Source organism: Ictidomys tridecemlineatus, chromosome 6, assembly GCF_052094955.1.
Source record: "Ictidomys tridecemlineatus isolate mIctTri1 chromosome 6, mIctTri1.hap1, whole genome shotgun sequence".
In the NCBI taxonomy this organism is placed as follows: Eukaryota; Metazoa; Chordata; class Mammalia; order Rodentia; family Sciuridae; genus Ictidomys; species Ictidomys tridecemlineatus.
In genome coordinates, this window is record NC_135482.1 from 76,455,387 (window position 1) to 76,473,746 (window position 18,360).

General features: G+C 38.2%; 1 protein-coding gene across 9 annotated transcripts in view; it reads right to left on the reverse strand.

The window, feature by feature from the left end:
* Bicd1 (BICD cargo adaptor 1) overlaps positions 1-18,360 on the reverse strand; it is a 235,010-nt gene that overhangs the window by 64,640 nt on the left and 152,010 nt on the right. For all 9 annotated transcript variants that reach the window (XM_078014918.1, XM_005334045.4, XM_021732232.3 and 6 more), the window contains exon 3: positions 2,237-2,389. In XM_078014918.1, the coding sequence (XP_077871044.1) occupies positions 2,237-2,389 (153 nt within the window). The remainder of the gene's footprint in view (positions 1-2,236; positions 2,390-18,360) is intronic.

The following is an 18,360-nucleotide window of genomic DNA, read 5'->3' on the forward strand; positions in this document are numbered from 1 at the left end:
CCACTAAGCCACATCTCCAGCCCTTTTCACTTCTTATTTTGAGACAGGGTCATACCAAGTTGCTTAAGGCCTCACTAACTTGCTGAGGCTAGTCTCGAACTTGTGATCCTCCTGCCTTAGCTTCCGGATTTGCTGGGATTATAAGAGTGCACTCTCGTGCTCAGCTTCTTTAAATAGTTTTTAAGGCAAATGAACAAATAAGTAACCTATACAAAAATAACAGGTGCACAAACCCTGAGAATAAATAGGTGGAAACAAAGGGAGCCAATCAAATAGGTCAAGAAAGAAAGATCAATGAGGCTAACTCCTGACAAGGTCTACTTGGGTCATTGTGAAGTTAGGATTTGTGGCCATAAGTTTCTCAATATATTTCAAAAGACAAATTTCTTTAATGACACAAGTGCACTAAGGTAGTTTGGCCACCAAACCCAGTCCCTACATTAACATAGGGCTGACTTGTAGATGAAGCCACTCTGAATAGGAGGCCACTATGACAAGTCTGGAGAGGACCAACTAGGGTCAAAGACTCCACTGTCCAACACAAAGGAGGAGCTCAACACATGACTGCAGAAGAGTGCGGAAGGTGAACCCCAGTTCCCAAGGCAAATGTATAACAGCAATAAATTTGGAAGCCACACTGTTTCCTTTGTCACCCTCTGCTCAGAAAGGACCCACCCTCTTGAGAGTGCTCTCTGCTTCAACCTAACTTTACTTTCACTAGAATAAAATTCTTTTGCATGGCTTTTCTTTAAATTCTTTAAATTTTCTTTTTCTGGGACACAAGAATGGAGGTTTGGAGCTTCAGCTCCCTACTCTCCTGTGACATGTGGGTCTGCTGGCCTCTGGTGCATGGGGTGTTCAGTGCTCAAAGGGGAAGGAAAGAGGTAAAAACACAGGGGGATTTTCTGACAACCCTTTTTGATGGGCTGAATCTACCCCCTGTTCTCATCAGTTGACATCTTGTTTCCCTAGCAACTCCAAAGCTAAGTGGCAATGATTAGAAACCAAATTTTAATTGTGTCAATCCATATTTTTCTTTTTTCCTCTTAACTTTTTTTCCCCCACCAGTGCTAGGGATCAACCCAGGGCCTCACATCAGCTAGGCAAGAGATCTACCACTGAGCTAAATCCCCAGCTTATTAACTCTAAAAGTATATACTGGCTGTTTTCCAAGTTTACCAAGGTCAAGAATCATGCCTTATGAATTCTTGTACCTTTCCAGCCTAGTACAGTGCTGGGCACATAGTCGGGTTACCTGAACTGAGAGGTTATGATAGCATATAGACCAAAGTAGAGGTTATGGCTGAGGAAGCTCCTTAAAAAGAATTTGGATATCCAAGTTGCCTTTACTTAACTACTCGATACAGCTGTATTCATAAATGGATTCTTCTCATATTACAGATTGGAGAATTCAATTAGTAATAACTATGCAAAAACATGTTGCAAAACAATTAGAAAAAGGAAGCCATGTAAGCCTTACTACAGAAAAAAAAATTACATAATTATGTAAATGTACATCTTTAGAATCAGGGTACAGGGTACAGCTGAAAAAGAAATCGGGCACTTGATTTCTTATGCTTTTGTTCCTGCTGGTATATACTTTATAATCCCTTTCCTTCAATGATTTAAAAGCAATTTACCAAAAAAGGGAAAGGAGAGGGATGGGGTTGTGGCTCAGTGGTAGAGTGCTCACCTAGCACACATGAGGCACTGGGTTTGATCCTCAGCACCACATAAAAATAAAATAAAGATATTTTGTCCACCTAAAACTAAAAAATAAATTAAAAAAAAAAGAAGAGAAGGAAGGAGGGAAAAAGGAAGGAGGGAAGAAGGAAGCAAAAAGAATGAGACAAGTGATTGTAGGGAGACCTTAAGCTTGTAGAATGAATAGCTTACAGACCCAGGCTTTGAACTGGAAGTTGTCAGATTTAGTTTACTGTAATGGGCTTAACTTAACTGCTGAAATAAAATCAACCAAAATTCTCCTTTGTATCTTTATTAGTAAAGCTTTATTGTAAATCATACTCCTTATAGGTGTTTTTTTTTTTCCTTCTACATTGTAGCTGAAATAGGAAAGTTGAGAAATTTCAGTACATAAACATTACATAAAAAGATTAAGGGATTATAAAAAAAATTTGACAAGCTCCTCCCTAAGAAATAGAGGTGAAGGAACTAGAGTTGTCAGAATCTGTGGATCCATCTGTGTGTATCTAAAAGAAGCCTTCTTAAATCTCACCTGGTTCTGCTTTAACGTGGACACTAGTTTCTGCAAAGTGATATTCTCTTCTTCTAGTTCAGTGTAGTCCTGAAGGAGCCGGGCCTCCCGGAACTTATATTCTCGAATTTCATCCTTCATCCGTATTCTCTGTAGCTCCACCATCTCATTGTTCTGAAACAACAGAATAAACAATCAATATAAAACTTCCTTATTTTCTAGATTTCATAAAGTGCAGAGACAGTTCTGCTGTCAATAATAATAATAATATTGCCTCGTGGGGCAAAATGGCCAACTGCCTTTTCTGAATGGCAATTTAGTGATATCTAATTTTTAAAAATTTATTTGTTAAATTTTAATTTGTTATATATGGCAGTAGAATGCATTACACTTCATATTACACATAGAGAGCACAATCTTTCTTATCTCTAGTGTACACAAAGCAGAGCCACACTATTTGTGTCTGCATACATGTACTTAGGGTAGGGATGTCCATCTCATTCCACCGTCTTTCCTACCCATCACCCCTCATTTCCCCCCCTTTTTTGAGATGGAGACCTAATGTGTTTCCCAAGCCTGTCTCAAACTCCTAGGCTCAAGCAATCTCCCACCTCAGCCTTCCATGTAGGTGGGTGGGACTATAGGCATGCATCACTGTGCCCTGCCTATCTGTCAAAAGTTTAAAAGCACATATATGTGACTCAGCAATTCAATGTCTAAAGATCATTCTTAAATATATTCTCATATAGGTAAACAAAAAGAAAAATTCATGTATGCTTACACAAAGAATTAGAAATAGTTTATTTTTTGCTATTTTGAAGAATGATGAAATATGTATTCATTGTACACTACATCATTATTTTAAAAAATGAGAAAGAATGAGTAAGAATTCTATTTTGCAAAAATGGAAATATAGTTATAATATATAATTAAATATGAAAACAAGTTATAGATTAGTATGCATATTAGGATCCCAGGTGTGTTAAAAAATAAAAATGTGTACACACACACACACACCACAACACTTTCATGTCATAAATATATTTGTAAGAATACCCTGCAAAATTGTCAATAGTGATTATTTAGAAGGGGTTGGATTACAAGCCAAAGGGATGAGCAGAGGTGTCCATTACTTTGACTCTTATATCCTTCTGGGTCATTTCAAAAGTTTTGACAACAAATATGTATTGCCAGGTCTTATGTGTAAAGATTCAGGATATTAATAAAGCAGTTAAGGGCTGGGGTTGTGGCTCAGAGATAGAGCACTTGCCTAGCATGCATGAGGTGCTAGGTTCAATCCTCAGCACTACATTAAAAAAAAAAAAGATATTGTGTCCACCTATAATAAAAAAATATTTTTTTAAAAAATAAAACAATTAAGTAAAATATTTAAATTTTCCCCTAAACTTGTGTGCAAGTATAAGCTATGTTTTAGTACAAAATATATAATGGGTATCTACACTAGTGGGTATCTACACTTATACATGCAATATATTCATAATCATGGAAAGAAGGGACATGTTCTTTTAATTCAGGATCCATGAGATTATTTTCCTATTTAAACAAAGAGAAATATTACACATATTTTTAAAAGATACTGTAGGAAGTAAAGTCATTTTCTTTTATAATACTTTGATATCTATAAGGTAAAAAATGAATCATGATCACATTTGGCCTCTGAGCCACAATCTGCCAACTCTTGATATAATATTATATAGGGTTGACAATGGATAAAGTACTGTTATTTGCAACATGAGTGAACCTCATTAATATATTGTTGACTGAAACAAGCCAGGTGCAAAGACTAAACTGTATGATTACAGGTACAAAAGGATTTTTATTGCACTTCATGCATCTTTTTAATAGAAATTAAATGATTCACTTAATGTATATAATGTAGTGTTTGTTCTCTAATCTAGCAGCTTTTTTACATTCACTTCTGAGTCTCATGGGAAATGTTTTTCAGCATCAAGATGTGGGTGGATGAGGGAGCAATGGTAGCATCAACTGAAAGGGATGAAGTTCATCTGCCGCTAATAATATGGAAGAAGAAACACAGACCCATAATAGTATTATGCTTTATTAGGCCAAGATCAGAATTAACCCAATCCATACAGACTTCTTCTAAGCTGAGAATACACATGGAAAGAGATGACTTTACTGAGACTAACAGCCTTATTATTAAGACTCATCAGGGGAGAATGCATAAACTATGGCAGGGTATCCAAGAATGCCCTCTGGTTGGCCAATGCTATCCATTTCAAGACTGCGAGGAAATGAATGCTGCCCAACTACATCTCCATGATAATCATTAAAGGAATCATGGCTCCTTTAGAGGGAATTAATCCATCTGAATTATAGAAATAGTTAGGTCTTTCAAGAATATCTCTGTTATGGACATATGCTCAATTCAATCATCACCATACAAGTACTGCTCACTTTCGTCCATCTGGTGGCTCTATACCATATCCAGCCACTAAGAGTTATGCCAGCAAAACTTTTCGCTCTGAAATTTCTTAGCCCATTCTTCATCATATTCCACTACAATATATAGCATATTACAGACCTCTCAGATTTCACTATTTTTTATCATGCATGATGTCTACAAGATATGCTGAAGCCTGGGTCCCCTTGATTATGACATTTCTCGGGGCTTGGTGGAAACCAACATACAAACTCATTGTTTTAATGTCAAGCAATTAGAAATTTGATGTGTGCAGGGATTATTCTAGATTTTGCTAGCAATGTAGCATAAGAGTCATCCATAGATATAGTTCTAATCATTATAACCACTTGTAAAACAAAGTCATTTTCTGCAGCACCTGGTTTTCGTTTATCCTTGAGGTATGGAACTAACTGGTACTATTTAGGAGCTGACTCCCATCTAAATCTGTAATGGTCAATTTGCAAGAGTTCCCAAACATTCGTCACAAACTTCCTCTTCATCATTAGAGATCTGGGCTGCAAGGTCCCCAACAAAATCAATAAACACATTTTTAGTTGGTTCATCATGCTCGGAAATGTTTCTAATCATTTTCATCAGCAATTGATCCTTAAAGTTCAAGACATCTTCAACCCATTCCTTTAGAAAGATTCCCAAACAAACAACCTAATGATGCATCTCAAGGCCCTTGGAAAAGAAGAACAAGCCAAGTCCAAAGGAAGGAATTAATTAAGATCAGAACTAAAATTAATGACCTTGAGAATAAAAAATAACAACACAAAGGATCAATGAAACAAAGAGTTGGTGCTTTGAAAAGATAAACAAGATGGATAAGCCCTTAGCCAAACTAATCAAAAGAAAAAAGGGAGAAAATCAAATTAATGAAATTAAGAGATGAAAAAGAAGAAATCACTACAGATATCTCAGAAATCCAGCAGATCATTAGGGCCTATTTTGAAAACTTATATTCCAGCAAATTGTAAAACCTAGAATAAATGGGTACATTTCTAGACAAATACAATCTGCCAAAACTGAATCAAGAGAACAAAAAACAAGAACAAACAAAGAAAAAAATTAAACAGACCAATAACTTGTAATAAGATATCAGCAGTAATAAAAAGCCTTCGAGGGGCTGGGGTTGTAGCTCAGTGGTAGAGCAGTTGCCTAGCATGTGTGAGGCACTGGGTTTGATTCTCAACACCACATAAAAACATAAAACAAATAAAACAAAATAAAATAAAGGCATTCTGTCCATCTACAACTAAAAAAAAAAAAAAAAAATCTTCGAACAAAGAAAAGCCCAGGACCAGATGGATTCTCAGCTGAATTCTACCAAACCTGAAGAAGGACTAATGCCAATTCTCCCAAATTATTCCATGAAATAGAAAGGGACGGAACATTTCCAAATTCACTCTATGAATCTCACACACTCAAAACAGATAAAGATTCATCAAAGAAAGAAAACTACAGACCAATATCACTGATAAACTTAGATACAAAAATACTTAATAAAATATTACAAATCATGTTCAACAACATATTAATAAGATTGTATACAATGATCAAGTTGGTTTTACTCCAAGAGATGTGAGGATGGTTTAATATATGCAAATCAATAAATGTAACTCATTGCGTAAACAGAATTAAGGACAAAAATCACTTAGTAATCTCAATAGATGAAGAGAAGGAATGTGACAAAATTCTGTACCCTTTCATGATAAAAACACTGAAGAAACTAGGTATAGTAGAAACCTACCTCAACATCATAAAGGCCATCTATGAAAAACCCAAAGCCAACCTCACAGTAAATGGGGAAAAACTGAAAGCATTTCCTTTAAAATCTGAGACCAAGACAAAGGTGTCCACTCTCAACACTCCTATTTAATATAGTGCTAGAAGTTCTAACCAGAGCAATTAGGCAGGAGAAGACAATAAATGGGATAAAAATAAAAAAGGAAGATGTCAAGTTATTACTGTTTGCAATGATATGATCCTATACATAGAATATCCAAAGAATTCCACCAAAAGACTGCTAGAGCTAATAAACAAATTTGGCAGAGTAACAAAGTCAACATTTAAAAAAATCAATAGCTTTCCTATATACCAACAACAAATCTGCTGAGAAAGAAATATACCAACAACAAATCTGCTGAGAAATCAGGAAAACAATTCTATCCACAATAGCCTCAATAAATAAATAAATTAAATACGTAGGAATGAATCTAACCAAGGAGGGAAAGACCTCTACAATAAAAACTGTAGAAATCAAACAATTGAAATGTTTTGAAAGAATTGAATAATATCTCAGTCATGAGAGAGACCTCCATGTTAATGGATAGGCAGAGTTAATATTGTTAACATACTACCAAAAGCAATACACAGATTCAATGAAATCCCCATCAAAAACCAGTGACATTTTTTACAGAACTAGAAAAAACCAGTTCTCAAATTCATTTTGAAGAATAAAACTGCAGAATAATTTAAAGCCAAAAAAAGCAATGCTGGAGGCATCACAATACCTGTCTTTAGGAGGCATCACAACACCTGTATTTAAATTATACCATAGAGCTATAATAACAAACAAACACTGCATGGTACTGGCATAAAAACAGACACATAGACCAATGGCACAAAATAGAAGACACACAGACAAACCCACAGATCTATTGTCATCTGTTCCTTGACAAAAGTTCCAAAAACATACATTGGAGAAGACAGCCTTTAGAAAAAAAAAATATTTTTTAGTTGTCGTTGGACACAATACCTTTATTTTACTTATTTATTTTTATGTGGTGCTGAGGATGGAACCCAGGGTCTCGCACGTGGGAGGCAAGCGCTCTATCGCTGAGCCACAACCCCAGCCCAAGACAGCCTTTTTAACAAATGGTGCTGGGAAAACTAGTTATCCATATGTAGAAGAATGAAACTAGACCCTTATCTCATACCCTGCACAAAAAGCGACTCAAAATAGACCAAACTCCTAGAAATTAGATCAGAAACCTTGCAACTCCTCCTAGAAAATATAGGGTCAACATTCCAACATGTTAGGCATAGGCTATGACTTTCTCCAGGGGACTTCGAAAGCTCAGAAAATAATGCCAAGAGTTAATAAATGGGATGGCATCAAATTAAAAAGCTTCTGCAAAACAAAGGAAACAATTAGAAATGTAAAGAGATGACCTGCAGAAGAGAAGAAAATCTTTGTGACTTACTCTTCTGATAAGGGTTAAAATCTAAACTATATAAAGAGCTCCAGGAACTTTACGCCAAAAAAATCAAATAACCCAACTAATAAAATGGGCAAATAAATTAAAAAGACGACTTATTTAAAAAAGAAATACAAATGGCCAACAAATACATTAAAAAATGTTCGACATCATTAGAAATTAGGGAAATGCCAAAAAAAACAAAAAACAAAAAAACTACACTGAGATTTCATCTCATGCCAGTCAGAATGGCAGCCATCAAGAATACAAACAAATATGTCAAGAGCTTGTAATGTTGTGAACAACCAATAAAAATAAATAAATAAATAAATAAACAAAATATATTGAGACATTAAAAAAAATGAATACAAACAATAATAAATGCTGGAGAAAATGTGAAGGAAAAAATATTTTTACACTGTTGGTGGGAATGTAAATTAGTACAACCACTATGGAAATCAGAATGGAGGCTCCTTAAAAGAGTAGGCATGGAATCACCATATGACCCAGCTATACCACTTCTCGGTATTTAATCCTAAAAAATTAAAGTCATCTTACTACAGTGATACATGCACACACATATTTGAAGCAAATAAACAAACTATAGGACCAGCCTAGGTGTCCATTGATGAATAAATGGATAAAGAAAATGTGGAATTTTATTCGGTCATAAAGAAAAATGAAATTATGGCATTTGTAGGAAAATGGATGGAAAAATAAAATTTGTAGGAAAATGGATGGAACTAGAAATCATTAGGTTAAGTGAACTAAGTCAAACTCAGAAGTATCAAGGGTCATACGTTTGCTCTCATATGTGGATGCTAGAAAGGCAAAAGGAAAAGAAAGTTGTGCATGGGGGCAGGAATCTTATTAAAAAATCAAAGGGAGATCAGTAGGGGAAAGGAACCAACAGGTGGGAGGCAGGAAATGCTGGGGACTGACACTGGCCAAATTATAATGTTATACTGTGTACACGTACTAATATGTCACAACAAATCCCACCAATATATACAACTATAATGCATGAATAAAAAATGTGGAAGAATATTTTTTAAAAGTTCAAGAACATGCTATGTGGGTTGGTCTTCCCAAAACAGATATATCCTGACTCCTAGAGTCTTTACAACAGGGAAGGTTAAAATGAGGATATCAGGGTTGGCCCAATCCAATAGACTGATAGCCTTATTAAAAAAAAAAGGAACATGGGCCACAGAAGCCAGAGGCAGACTACGTGAAGACACACAAGGAAAAAGACAGCCCATGATCACAGGCAGAGACCGGAGTCAGTCCTCTACAGCCAAGGAACCACAAGGTCACCAGCACACCAGTGCTAGGAAGGGAGAAGGGAAGGTGGCCCCAGGAGCCATAAGAGGGAGCTCTACCTTGCTGATACCTTAATCTCAGACTTCCAGCTCCAGAACAAACTGTGAGACAATAAATTTCTGCTGTTTTTTTTTTTAAATCATCTATTCTTTAGTTGTAGTTGGACACAATACCTTTGTTTTATTTATTTTTATGTGGTGCTGAGGATTGAACCCAGGGCCTCGCACATGCTAGGTGAGCGCTCCACCGTTGAGCCACAATCCCAGCCCCAAATTTCTGCTGTTTGAAGCTACCAGTTTATAGTAGTTTGTTGGGGCTCCCTAAGAAGTGACTGCACATGCAAAACTAATTGGTGACAGAAGTTGGCATAATATTATCTTTGTAGGAAGAGGAGTGACATCTGCAAGCGCTACAAAGATTTAAAAGATCTCTGTTCCTAACAGAAGGTCAAACCTTAAGAGAATTGCTGATTTTCCTGTGTATACTTACCAATGCCCCTTATCTAGCTTCATTTTCTACAGGTCTTGATTTTGAGTAGCCCCTTTGACTTTGGTTTTTATAAGCACCTCTCTGTCTGAACATGGTGATTTTTTTTCTACTGACTCTGTTTCTCAGTACAGCTCTCCCCGGTTCTGCTATGCTTATGTGAAAACAGCAAATCATAAACTCATAATTTTTTCACGTGCAAACAGAAATCTCAGCTCCAAAATCATGGATTGAGTGCTGGCTAAAGAAAAGGTCATTCTAAGGCAGATACTGCATTCTCTGTACACAGGTTGTTAGCTCAGAGTCTTGGGAGGATGAAGCATTGTTGACTCAAACGAGGAGACAGATGACAAAGGAAAAATTATTCTGATCTTTATTAAATTAGCAAGGAAGACTTTATCGGAGACCACTGCAGCTGAAAGGAGGAGAGAGTGGCTCAACTGTGAATACAGCAAGGGGAAGTGGGGACTTAGAGCTAAAGATCATGGTGAGGGGGTCAACAGATGGAAAATGACTAAAAGGAGACACGGTAGGAGGGCTCTTGCTAAGCTGGACCAATAGAACTCCTGCTGATGGCAGTTCAAGGACCAAGGCATCAAAAAGGTAGGGGATGAAGAACTTGGTTGGATATGAAGGGTAATCAGGTTATCAAGGTCAGAGGCTAACTTAGCAGGACTCTTTGTGAAAGCTGACTGGCAGGCCAAAGACAAGATGGGAGGGCAGGGCTGAGACCTAGGCCAAAAGAGGAGTCAGTGGAGCTTCACTAAATTTTGGTCGAGGACAGAGAGTGTGTCATGGACAGTCATGCTCTGTACTATGATAAGAGAGTTTGCAAAACATCTGCCTTGGTGTCAAGAGAACGTAAATCCTAATTTGGGCAGGGCCAAGGCCCTTTTGGCATCAGATTTTGATCTATTCCATATCTTGTCATCATAAAAAGTAGATTTTAAGGAATTTCCCGGAAATGCACAGACCTCATCAATTCACTGTAATCTTCTGTGGAATGTAATGATCAATCCTGAGGCTATACCAACCAATGGGTTGTCCTGGAAACCTGCATTCAGCTTACCATGTGTCCTATCACGTGTGTATAAGCAATCTGAGCGCCTTGTCAGTTGGACTGCTTCAGACGTCTGGGTCCTCTCTCATTAGTTCTCATTATGATAAATTAATAATTCTACCGGTCGCTTCTTAGACATCTTAAAAGTTTGCCTATGTCTGCTCCCCTAATTGACTTCAGCTTAATCTCTCCTTTCGAGCCTCACTCTCTGCATCAATGACCTCTGAAAAGGATTCTGCTCTGCTGTGAGCCATGAGTTACTGCAGCCCAGAAGTGTTATGAAGATAGTTTGCCAACTTAAAAGAACCTGATGAATGGCTTCTACAAATTTTCTAAAAAACTGAAAGACAGACTTCTGCTTCTTACTTTGCTACAGGAGACTATCTCAAGCACATTTGACCAGGTTTATGAAACAGTAAATAATGGCATATAATCCTGTGAGAATGTGGTTTTCCCAGCTTTGGAAAGCTACTGCTCAAGCATCCAATACAAGCAAAACTCTGATATCATATAATAGATGGATAGAATAGCAAAAAGAACACACTTAATTCAGCTAAGATCACACAAAAGGGTTAGCAACAACCCTCAAAGGTCATAAAATACAATTTACAAACAAGGCCTACTCTTCCTGCTCTGGGGAGGCCCTCTGCCACAAGGCCTGGCCTGCCTCTCCCTCTACTGCTCTGCCCCTGGGCACTCAGCTCTGGCCTTAGACCTTTCCTTCTGTTCCTCCACCTGCTGGACATGCCCACTTGGCTGCTGCCTTCAGCTTTCTTCACTCTGCCTTCAGACCACGGGCTTTCAGGCTCATCTTGGCCATATCCTCTTTGACAATGTTGGTAAAGCCTCTGAACCTCTCCTTGGAACATTACTTTAAAGGTCATGAAAGTCAAGATAACAAAAGACACTGGCTATGTTAAAATTTTTACAATAATTTAAAAAGTTATGATATGGTAGCTGGGTAGATCAGTATAATAATGGCCCGATTGGTTACAATTCCCCGAAGACAACCTATGGAGTCTCTTTTCAAAGCAAGTCTGAACAGGCTTTCTGACTGGCTTTGACCCACACGACACAGAGGAAGTCCTGTGAGACTTCTGGATCCAGGCCTCCAGGGTCTCACAGTCCATGTTCTTGTCCTAGTCGAACTTTGCTGCCAGGAGAGGAAGCCCAGGTTAGCACACAGGGCCATGGGCCCAGCCATGGTCAGCACAGCTGCCAGGCCTTGGACTGCTTGGCCTTAGTGAGCTGCCGATGACTGCAGCCACCCTAATGAACCCAGCCAAGTCTCTAAGAACTTTCCAGCTGAGCACGGCCCAAACTGCTCACCACAGAATCATGGGTTATTGTTGCAACCCTAACCTAAATTCGGGGGTCACTTATTGTACAATAATTCATAACTGGTACAGTGATACATGAGCTTCTTTATAAACACAATGTATAATCGGATTCTGTGTCAGATCTAAGAAATACTATAAGTTTGAAGCAATGACATTGCAAGATACCAGCAAAATCTAATTACTTTCTACTGATTACAAAAGTACCAGGCGCTGCTAATACCACTGGGGTTCGTTGCCTACATTCAAAAGCAAGAAAATGCCAAATTTCAGCCTGAATTTAATGAAAATAAACAATTATTTTCCCACCCAAGTTTAGAGGCCTCTCAAATTCTAGCTACAAACTTCCAGAACCTCTGTTAAGACACACTTATGCTGCTTCTTGTCCATTCATGTCTCAATTCAAATGTCCTCTCCCCACAGCGGCCTTCCCTGAACAGCTACTATAACAGCTCCACCCCCAATCACCCTACATGACTCACTCTATAGATCAATATTTAGCACAGAGTATGTACTAAAAAAAAATAATTGTTGAAGGAATAACACTAGTCATTATTTGAAATTAGCTATTTACTAATTTTTATGCATTTTACATTAGATGATTATATTTCTTTTTGCTTCTGAATATAATGGACTGTTTCTATTTTGTTCATGGCTATGTCCCTAGTATCTGGCACATTTTATTTCCTTGTAATCATGGAATAATAACACAGGTAAAGGAAAGATTAAACACAAATTTGAAAATATATGTTATTGCATAGATGATGGATTTTGTCTTATTTTAGAGCGAGACAAAAAGGGAGAACAATGCACTTTGAAATAAAATATACCCAAATCTGTGAAATAACAAGCAAGATTTGTTATAATTCCTCTTCAATATACTGTGGAGCTTCTTGGAGGCAGAAACATTATTTCATGCTCTTTGGACATATGCTTTTGCAACATATGTACTCAATTAAATATAGAATAAAAAACAATAATTTAGCTATGAGTTAAATTACAGTATTTTATTGAATTGTATTTGCAGAAACATGAAATCCTAATTGTTTTCTGTATCTTAAAAGATCTATCATTACCTGAGTGAGTGATAGATATTTATTTACTTTTCCTTATTTAATATGTATAACAATATTAGGAAGCCCAATAAATTGCATGCCGGTCACCTATATAAAATTGTAAAGAAAAATGTTAAGATATTAGAGGTTCTGTAAATGAGAATACATACATTGCAAAAAAAAAAAAAAAAGTAATGGCCAGAAACCTGGCTTGTATGTACTGGAAATTAACCATAAAATCTTTGTAAAACAGTAAATGTCAAGACAAATTTAAGACCACAGCAAAGTTAATGAGTATTACTAACAAATAACTCATAAAACAACTAATGAAAAAACAACTAATGAAAAAATAACTAATGAAAACTTGCAGTGCTAATTAAGGAAAAGAAAGACCTTGGGACTAGCAGACCAGTTAATGTGGAAGAATCACTAGCAATAAAACAGGCACTGGGCCCAGGGAAAGAAAATGAGTCCTATTTATATCACTAAAAAAATCCTTGCTTTTTGAATTGCTGAAGATCACAATCCGTGGGGAAGGTTTTTTTAATTCCACAATAAATCAAACAACCGTAGCTGTTTCTTTGCACCATTCACCACACGGTTCACCTTGTGCATTTTTTTTTCTTTCTAGCATAAGATGGTGTTGAGCTCTACTAAAAACTCCCAATGAAAACAATGAGAGCAAGAATAATAAAGCAGGAGAGAAAGGGGAGACAGTGGCCCATGAGGGGGATGCACCCCCCTTCGTTTCCGATCAGCTTCCCCAGGGAGCAGGATCAACCTAAGAGGGTAGCTGTGGAAAGAACATCCTCTTTATTTGCATTGCCCTTTGGGTGGCTGCATACTTAGAGCACTATTTTAATCAATATTAAAAAGATTTCTTCTTGCAGTAATCATAAAAATTCCTTCTATCATTGGCAAGAAGGAATATTAAACATGAATCCTGGTTATCACACAAAGAACATATGAGAAATGCACATAAGTATGTAATAATAACAATGCCTTCCAGTTCCAATGTTCAGTGTCTCATCTATTCATTAATTTTTGCAGTGCTAAGGATTAGCACCCAGGGCCTCACACATGCTAAGCAAATTTTCTACCACTGACCTATGCCCTGGCCTTTTAGTGTCTTTTATGAATCAGTTATACTCATTGCTATGCTAGATTTCAGGGATTGAACTCAGGAGCATTTGACCACTGAGCCACATCTCAAGCCCGTTTTCCTATTTTGTTTAGATACCGGGCTTTACTGAGTTGCTTAGTGCCTCGCCATTGTTGAGGCTAGCTTTAAACATGATCCTCCTGTCTCGGCCTCCCAAGCTGCTGGGATTACAGGTGTGCACCATGGTGCCTGGCCACACTATATATATATATATATTTTTTTAATTTTTTACTATTTATTTTTTAGTTTTCGGTGGACACAACATCTTTGTTTGTATGTGGTGCTGAGGATTGAACCTGGGCCGCACGCATGCCAGGCGAGCACGCTACCGCTTGAGCCATATCCCCAGCCCAACACTATATATTTTTTAAAGCTTTATTTATTTACTTTTAAGATAGGGTCTCACAATTTCACCAGGCTGGTCTAGAACTTCTGGGTTCAAGCCATCTTCCTGCCTCAGCCTCCTGCCTAGCTCTGACTTCAAGTATGCACCCCTGTGCCTGGCATCACATTAGCTCTGAATGACAGACAGCTTGTGTTGAGTTGGAGGAGAGACCTTCAATTTCCTCGGCTGCAGAATGGCAATCTAAATTCATAAGGTTATATGGTGGTTGTGAGGATTCAGTGATATAACATGGAGAAATAAGCAGGGATGCCAGATATATGGATCACTCACCATAACACAAATGGGTTCACACACAAAAGCCTGGGCAATCAATTATTCTTGTATTCGTTGGGAAAGTTTTATAAAGGAGATTACATTTGGCTGGAACCATGAAGGAAAAGCACAGTTTGGAAATGAAAAAAGAGTAAATTAAAAAAAAATGACAAAAAATAAATGAGGAAAAAGTAAAGTGGAACAACGGGGATAGATATTCCAGCTAGCAATAAGCCTTTGAACAAAAGCCCTGTATTTGTGAGGAAGGCAATGCTAAAATACCCAGTTGTCAGACTGAGCTCTTCCTTAAGCAAAGCTACAGGAGTGACAGAAAGTCAAAGAAGAGAGGGAAAGTAGGAAAAATCTACAAAACTGTTATCTGTTTTCAGCACATGCTTAAGTTTGCTGCTATCTCATAAAATGCAATATTAAATTACAGTCTAGTGTTGTTAACTTTTGGGAGAATGGGAAGAACCAAAAATATTTTCAGTCCTTAGAATCTTTACAGTTTTTAACTAGGCTGTGGTTTGGGTAAAAACGCAGTTTGATTGTGGTTGGAGCAAAGTAACTTGAGACAGATTTTGTAGGAAATTCTTTGTTAAACAAAGGAATGTAGGGAACCACTGAAGTCTTCCAGGCAAAGCAGCCACCTGATCAGACCTGTTTTGACAAGTGACTGCTCAGTGTAGAGACTGAAAGAAAGAGTCAAAGACAACAAACAAGCAAATACTTCAACAGCCTCAAGTGACAGGAGAGACAGAGGAATTTTGAGGAGGGGACAGATCAAGAAATGTCTTAGAATTAATGGGACTTTGTCACTGATTGATGCAATAGTGAATGGGGGGGGGGAAAGAGTAAAGACGAATGATCTAATAAGGATAAAAGTACCATGTTAAGTAACTTTTTGTTGCTGGGACAAAATACCTGAGAAAGACAACTTAGGAGGAAAGACTGATTTTGGCTCAGGGTTTCAAAGTTTTAGTCCCCGCTGGAAGGCAGAAGCATCATGGCAGAAGGGTGGAGGAAAGCTGCTTCCTTCAGGGCTGCCATGAAGCAGGGAGAGAGGAAGGCCTGAGGACACCTATTTCCTCCACTTGGCCTCATCTCCTGCAGTTTTCACCACCTTCCAATAATGCCATCAAATAATTAATCCACTAATGGATTAATCCACTGATGAGGTCAGAGCCTCATGATCCAAAGACTTCCCAAGAGCCCCACTGCTGCATTGGGGACCAAGCCTTTAATACATGGGCATTTGGGGGGACATTACAGATACAAACTATAACAAGTCCCTAACAGAGTTGTTAGAAAAAAAGGAAATTTTACAATAGAGTTAATGAGACAGTGAATGATACATCCTGCAAATAATTATAAGTGGTATTTACTTGCACCGTCATACCAGAAATTCCTGGAGCCATGAGAAGAGTAAAGGAAGAGAGCTGTTTTGGCCCAAGTGGAGAAGCTGGAGAGGGGAAAAGCTGGGTTTGTGGAACAGGCTTTCTGCCAGACCCAGATCATAACATTAATTTTCCTTCATTTGGGCAAATAATAACCCTTCTGTTATTGGAGAGAGGGGGACACTAGTTCTCCTTACCCCTCAAGTATCCCACAGAAATTTTCCACCCTGGAGCCAAGAAGTCCTGAGCTTTAGGAGTTAAGGGAAGTATGAGGGGTGGAGGGTGGACAGGGAAGGTGAGGGGCTGCCCACCAACCCAAGCAAGCCCACCCACATCGTTGCCTGCACTGCTCCTGCTGCACACATAAGCACACACTCTACTTGTGGATTCCAGGAGCACAAGGGTCTGACTTTCTCTTGTGCAAGGAAAGAAGGATGGGAACACTGGATGACGGATACATGAGGCAAGCCCCGGATCTCTCAGTTCCCAAATCTACTTAACTCAAATGGTCCATTCTTCCACTCACAAGTGGCCGCACATTCCCACGCCATTTGTCCCACAGTTGCCAATAAGGGCACCTCCTCTTCTCACAAGTCATCTTCTCCAGTTCCCCCAACCCAACCACCCTTCCACCTCAAAAGGCATTCCTCATCTTTGATCTCCAACTTGCTCATTATCTGCAACCTTGGTTCCTCACTCCTCTCCTCAGCCAGCTTCAATGCCACTGTCCCCACATTCTTACTCTCTTGCAAACACACTTAATTCCCTTGTGCCCCCCCACCCCCGTCTCTAATGAAACCTAACTCTCTGCCTTCCCCGTGTATGCCCATAGCTGAATAAGAACTAAGGAAAATATAAATTGGGGCTGACTGGTTTCAGCTCCATTCATGAAAAGGCAGTGTAGTGGCATGGTTAGAAGCCCAGACTCTTAATCAAGCTTCCCTGGGTTCAGATACTGACTTTAATCCTGACTAGCCTTGTCAGTTACTTACTTCTCCATGTCTGTTTCTTTTTTGCTGCAGGGGAAATTTCTTCAGAGGCTTGATATGTAGATTAGAACATTGCCTAGTGTATGAGATTTATTTAAGGGAAAAAAAAAAAAAAAAAACTCCTGAATCTCTCCCAAATGGGCCTTACGTACTGACTAATGGTCATACTGTAGGTTTAAGTATAGCAAGTTTTCTGCTTCTCTCTCTTTCTACAATTGGTCCCTTCCTCTCTCCCATGTTAAGCAAGGAAAAAAAATATAAAGAGATTTGTCAAGGCTGGGAAAGAATAATAAAGGAGGGGAGAACGAGGACTTAAGGACAGTTGTGAATGTATATTCTACAGTTCTGTGCAGTCACTAGAAGTTACTCATAAGTTTGGGAAACATTAGGTTACATGAAGTCACACTTTTCTTTTGGCTTCTGAACTTCTCAGAACCTTTAATATGCTAGTGTAGATTGAGCATTCAGACTTTGTAAGAGAAAGATATGGTATGGACTGTATTCTAAATCTATTTGACCACAAGATCTTTGCCCCTTTCATGGAACATTTTAAATAATCCATTAGATAAGATCATCAAAAAAAATGTTCTGAGCCTGGGGATATAGCTCAGTTTGTAGAGTATTTGCCTAGCATGCATAAGGGTACAATCCCCTGCACCACCAAAAAAAAAAAAAAAGTTCTCAGATGGCGGAGTAAAACACAAAGCTAACCCAACCCAGGACTCTTGCAATTGCAGATAGCTGAGTGGATCATTTGATTAAAGTAATGGCATAAAATTGAAAGCAGAGAACTAGTCAGATGTTAAAAAGGGTGAGACAGTCAGATGAGTAGGTCCTGATTTGCAATGAGTGAGTAAACAGGGGAAGGAGTTCAGGACATATCACCCTAAAATATACCACTCTGGGATACTGATTATTTTGAGCCGAAGGCTTTGGAGAAATAGCAAAAGCCAGAAGAGCTTTCTGTTCTCTCCTTTTCTACCTGAAAACCAGCCATAAAATTTCCCAGAGAAAGGTGCTTTCCTACAA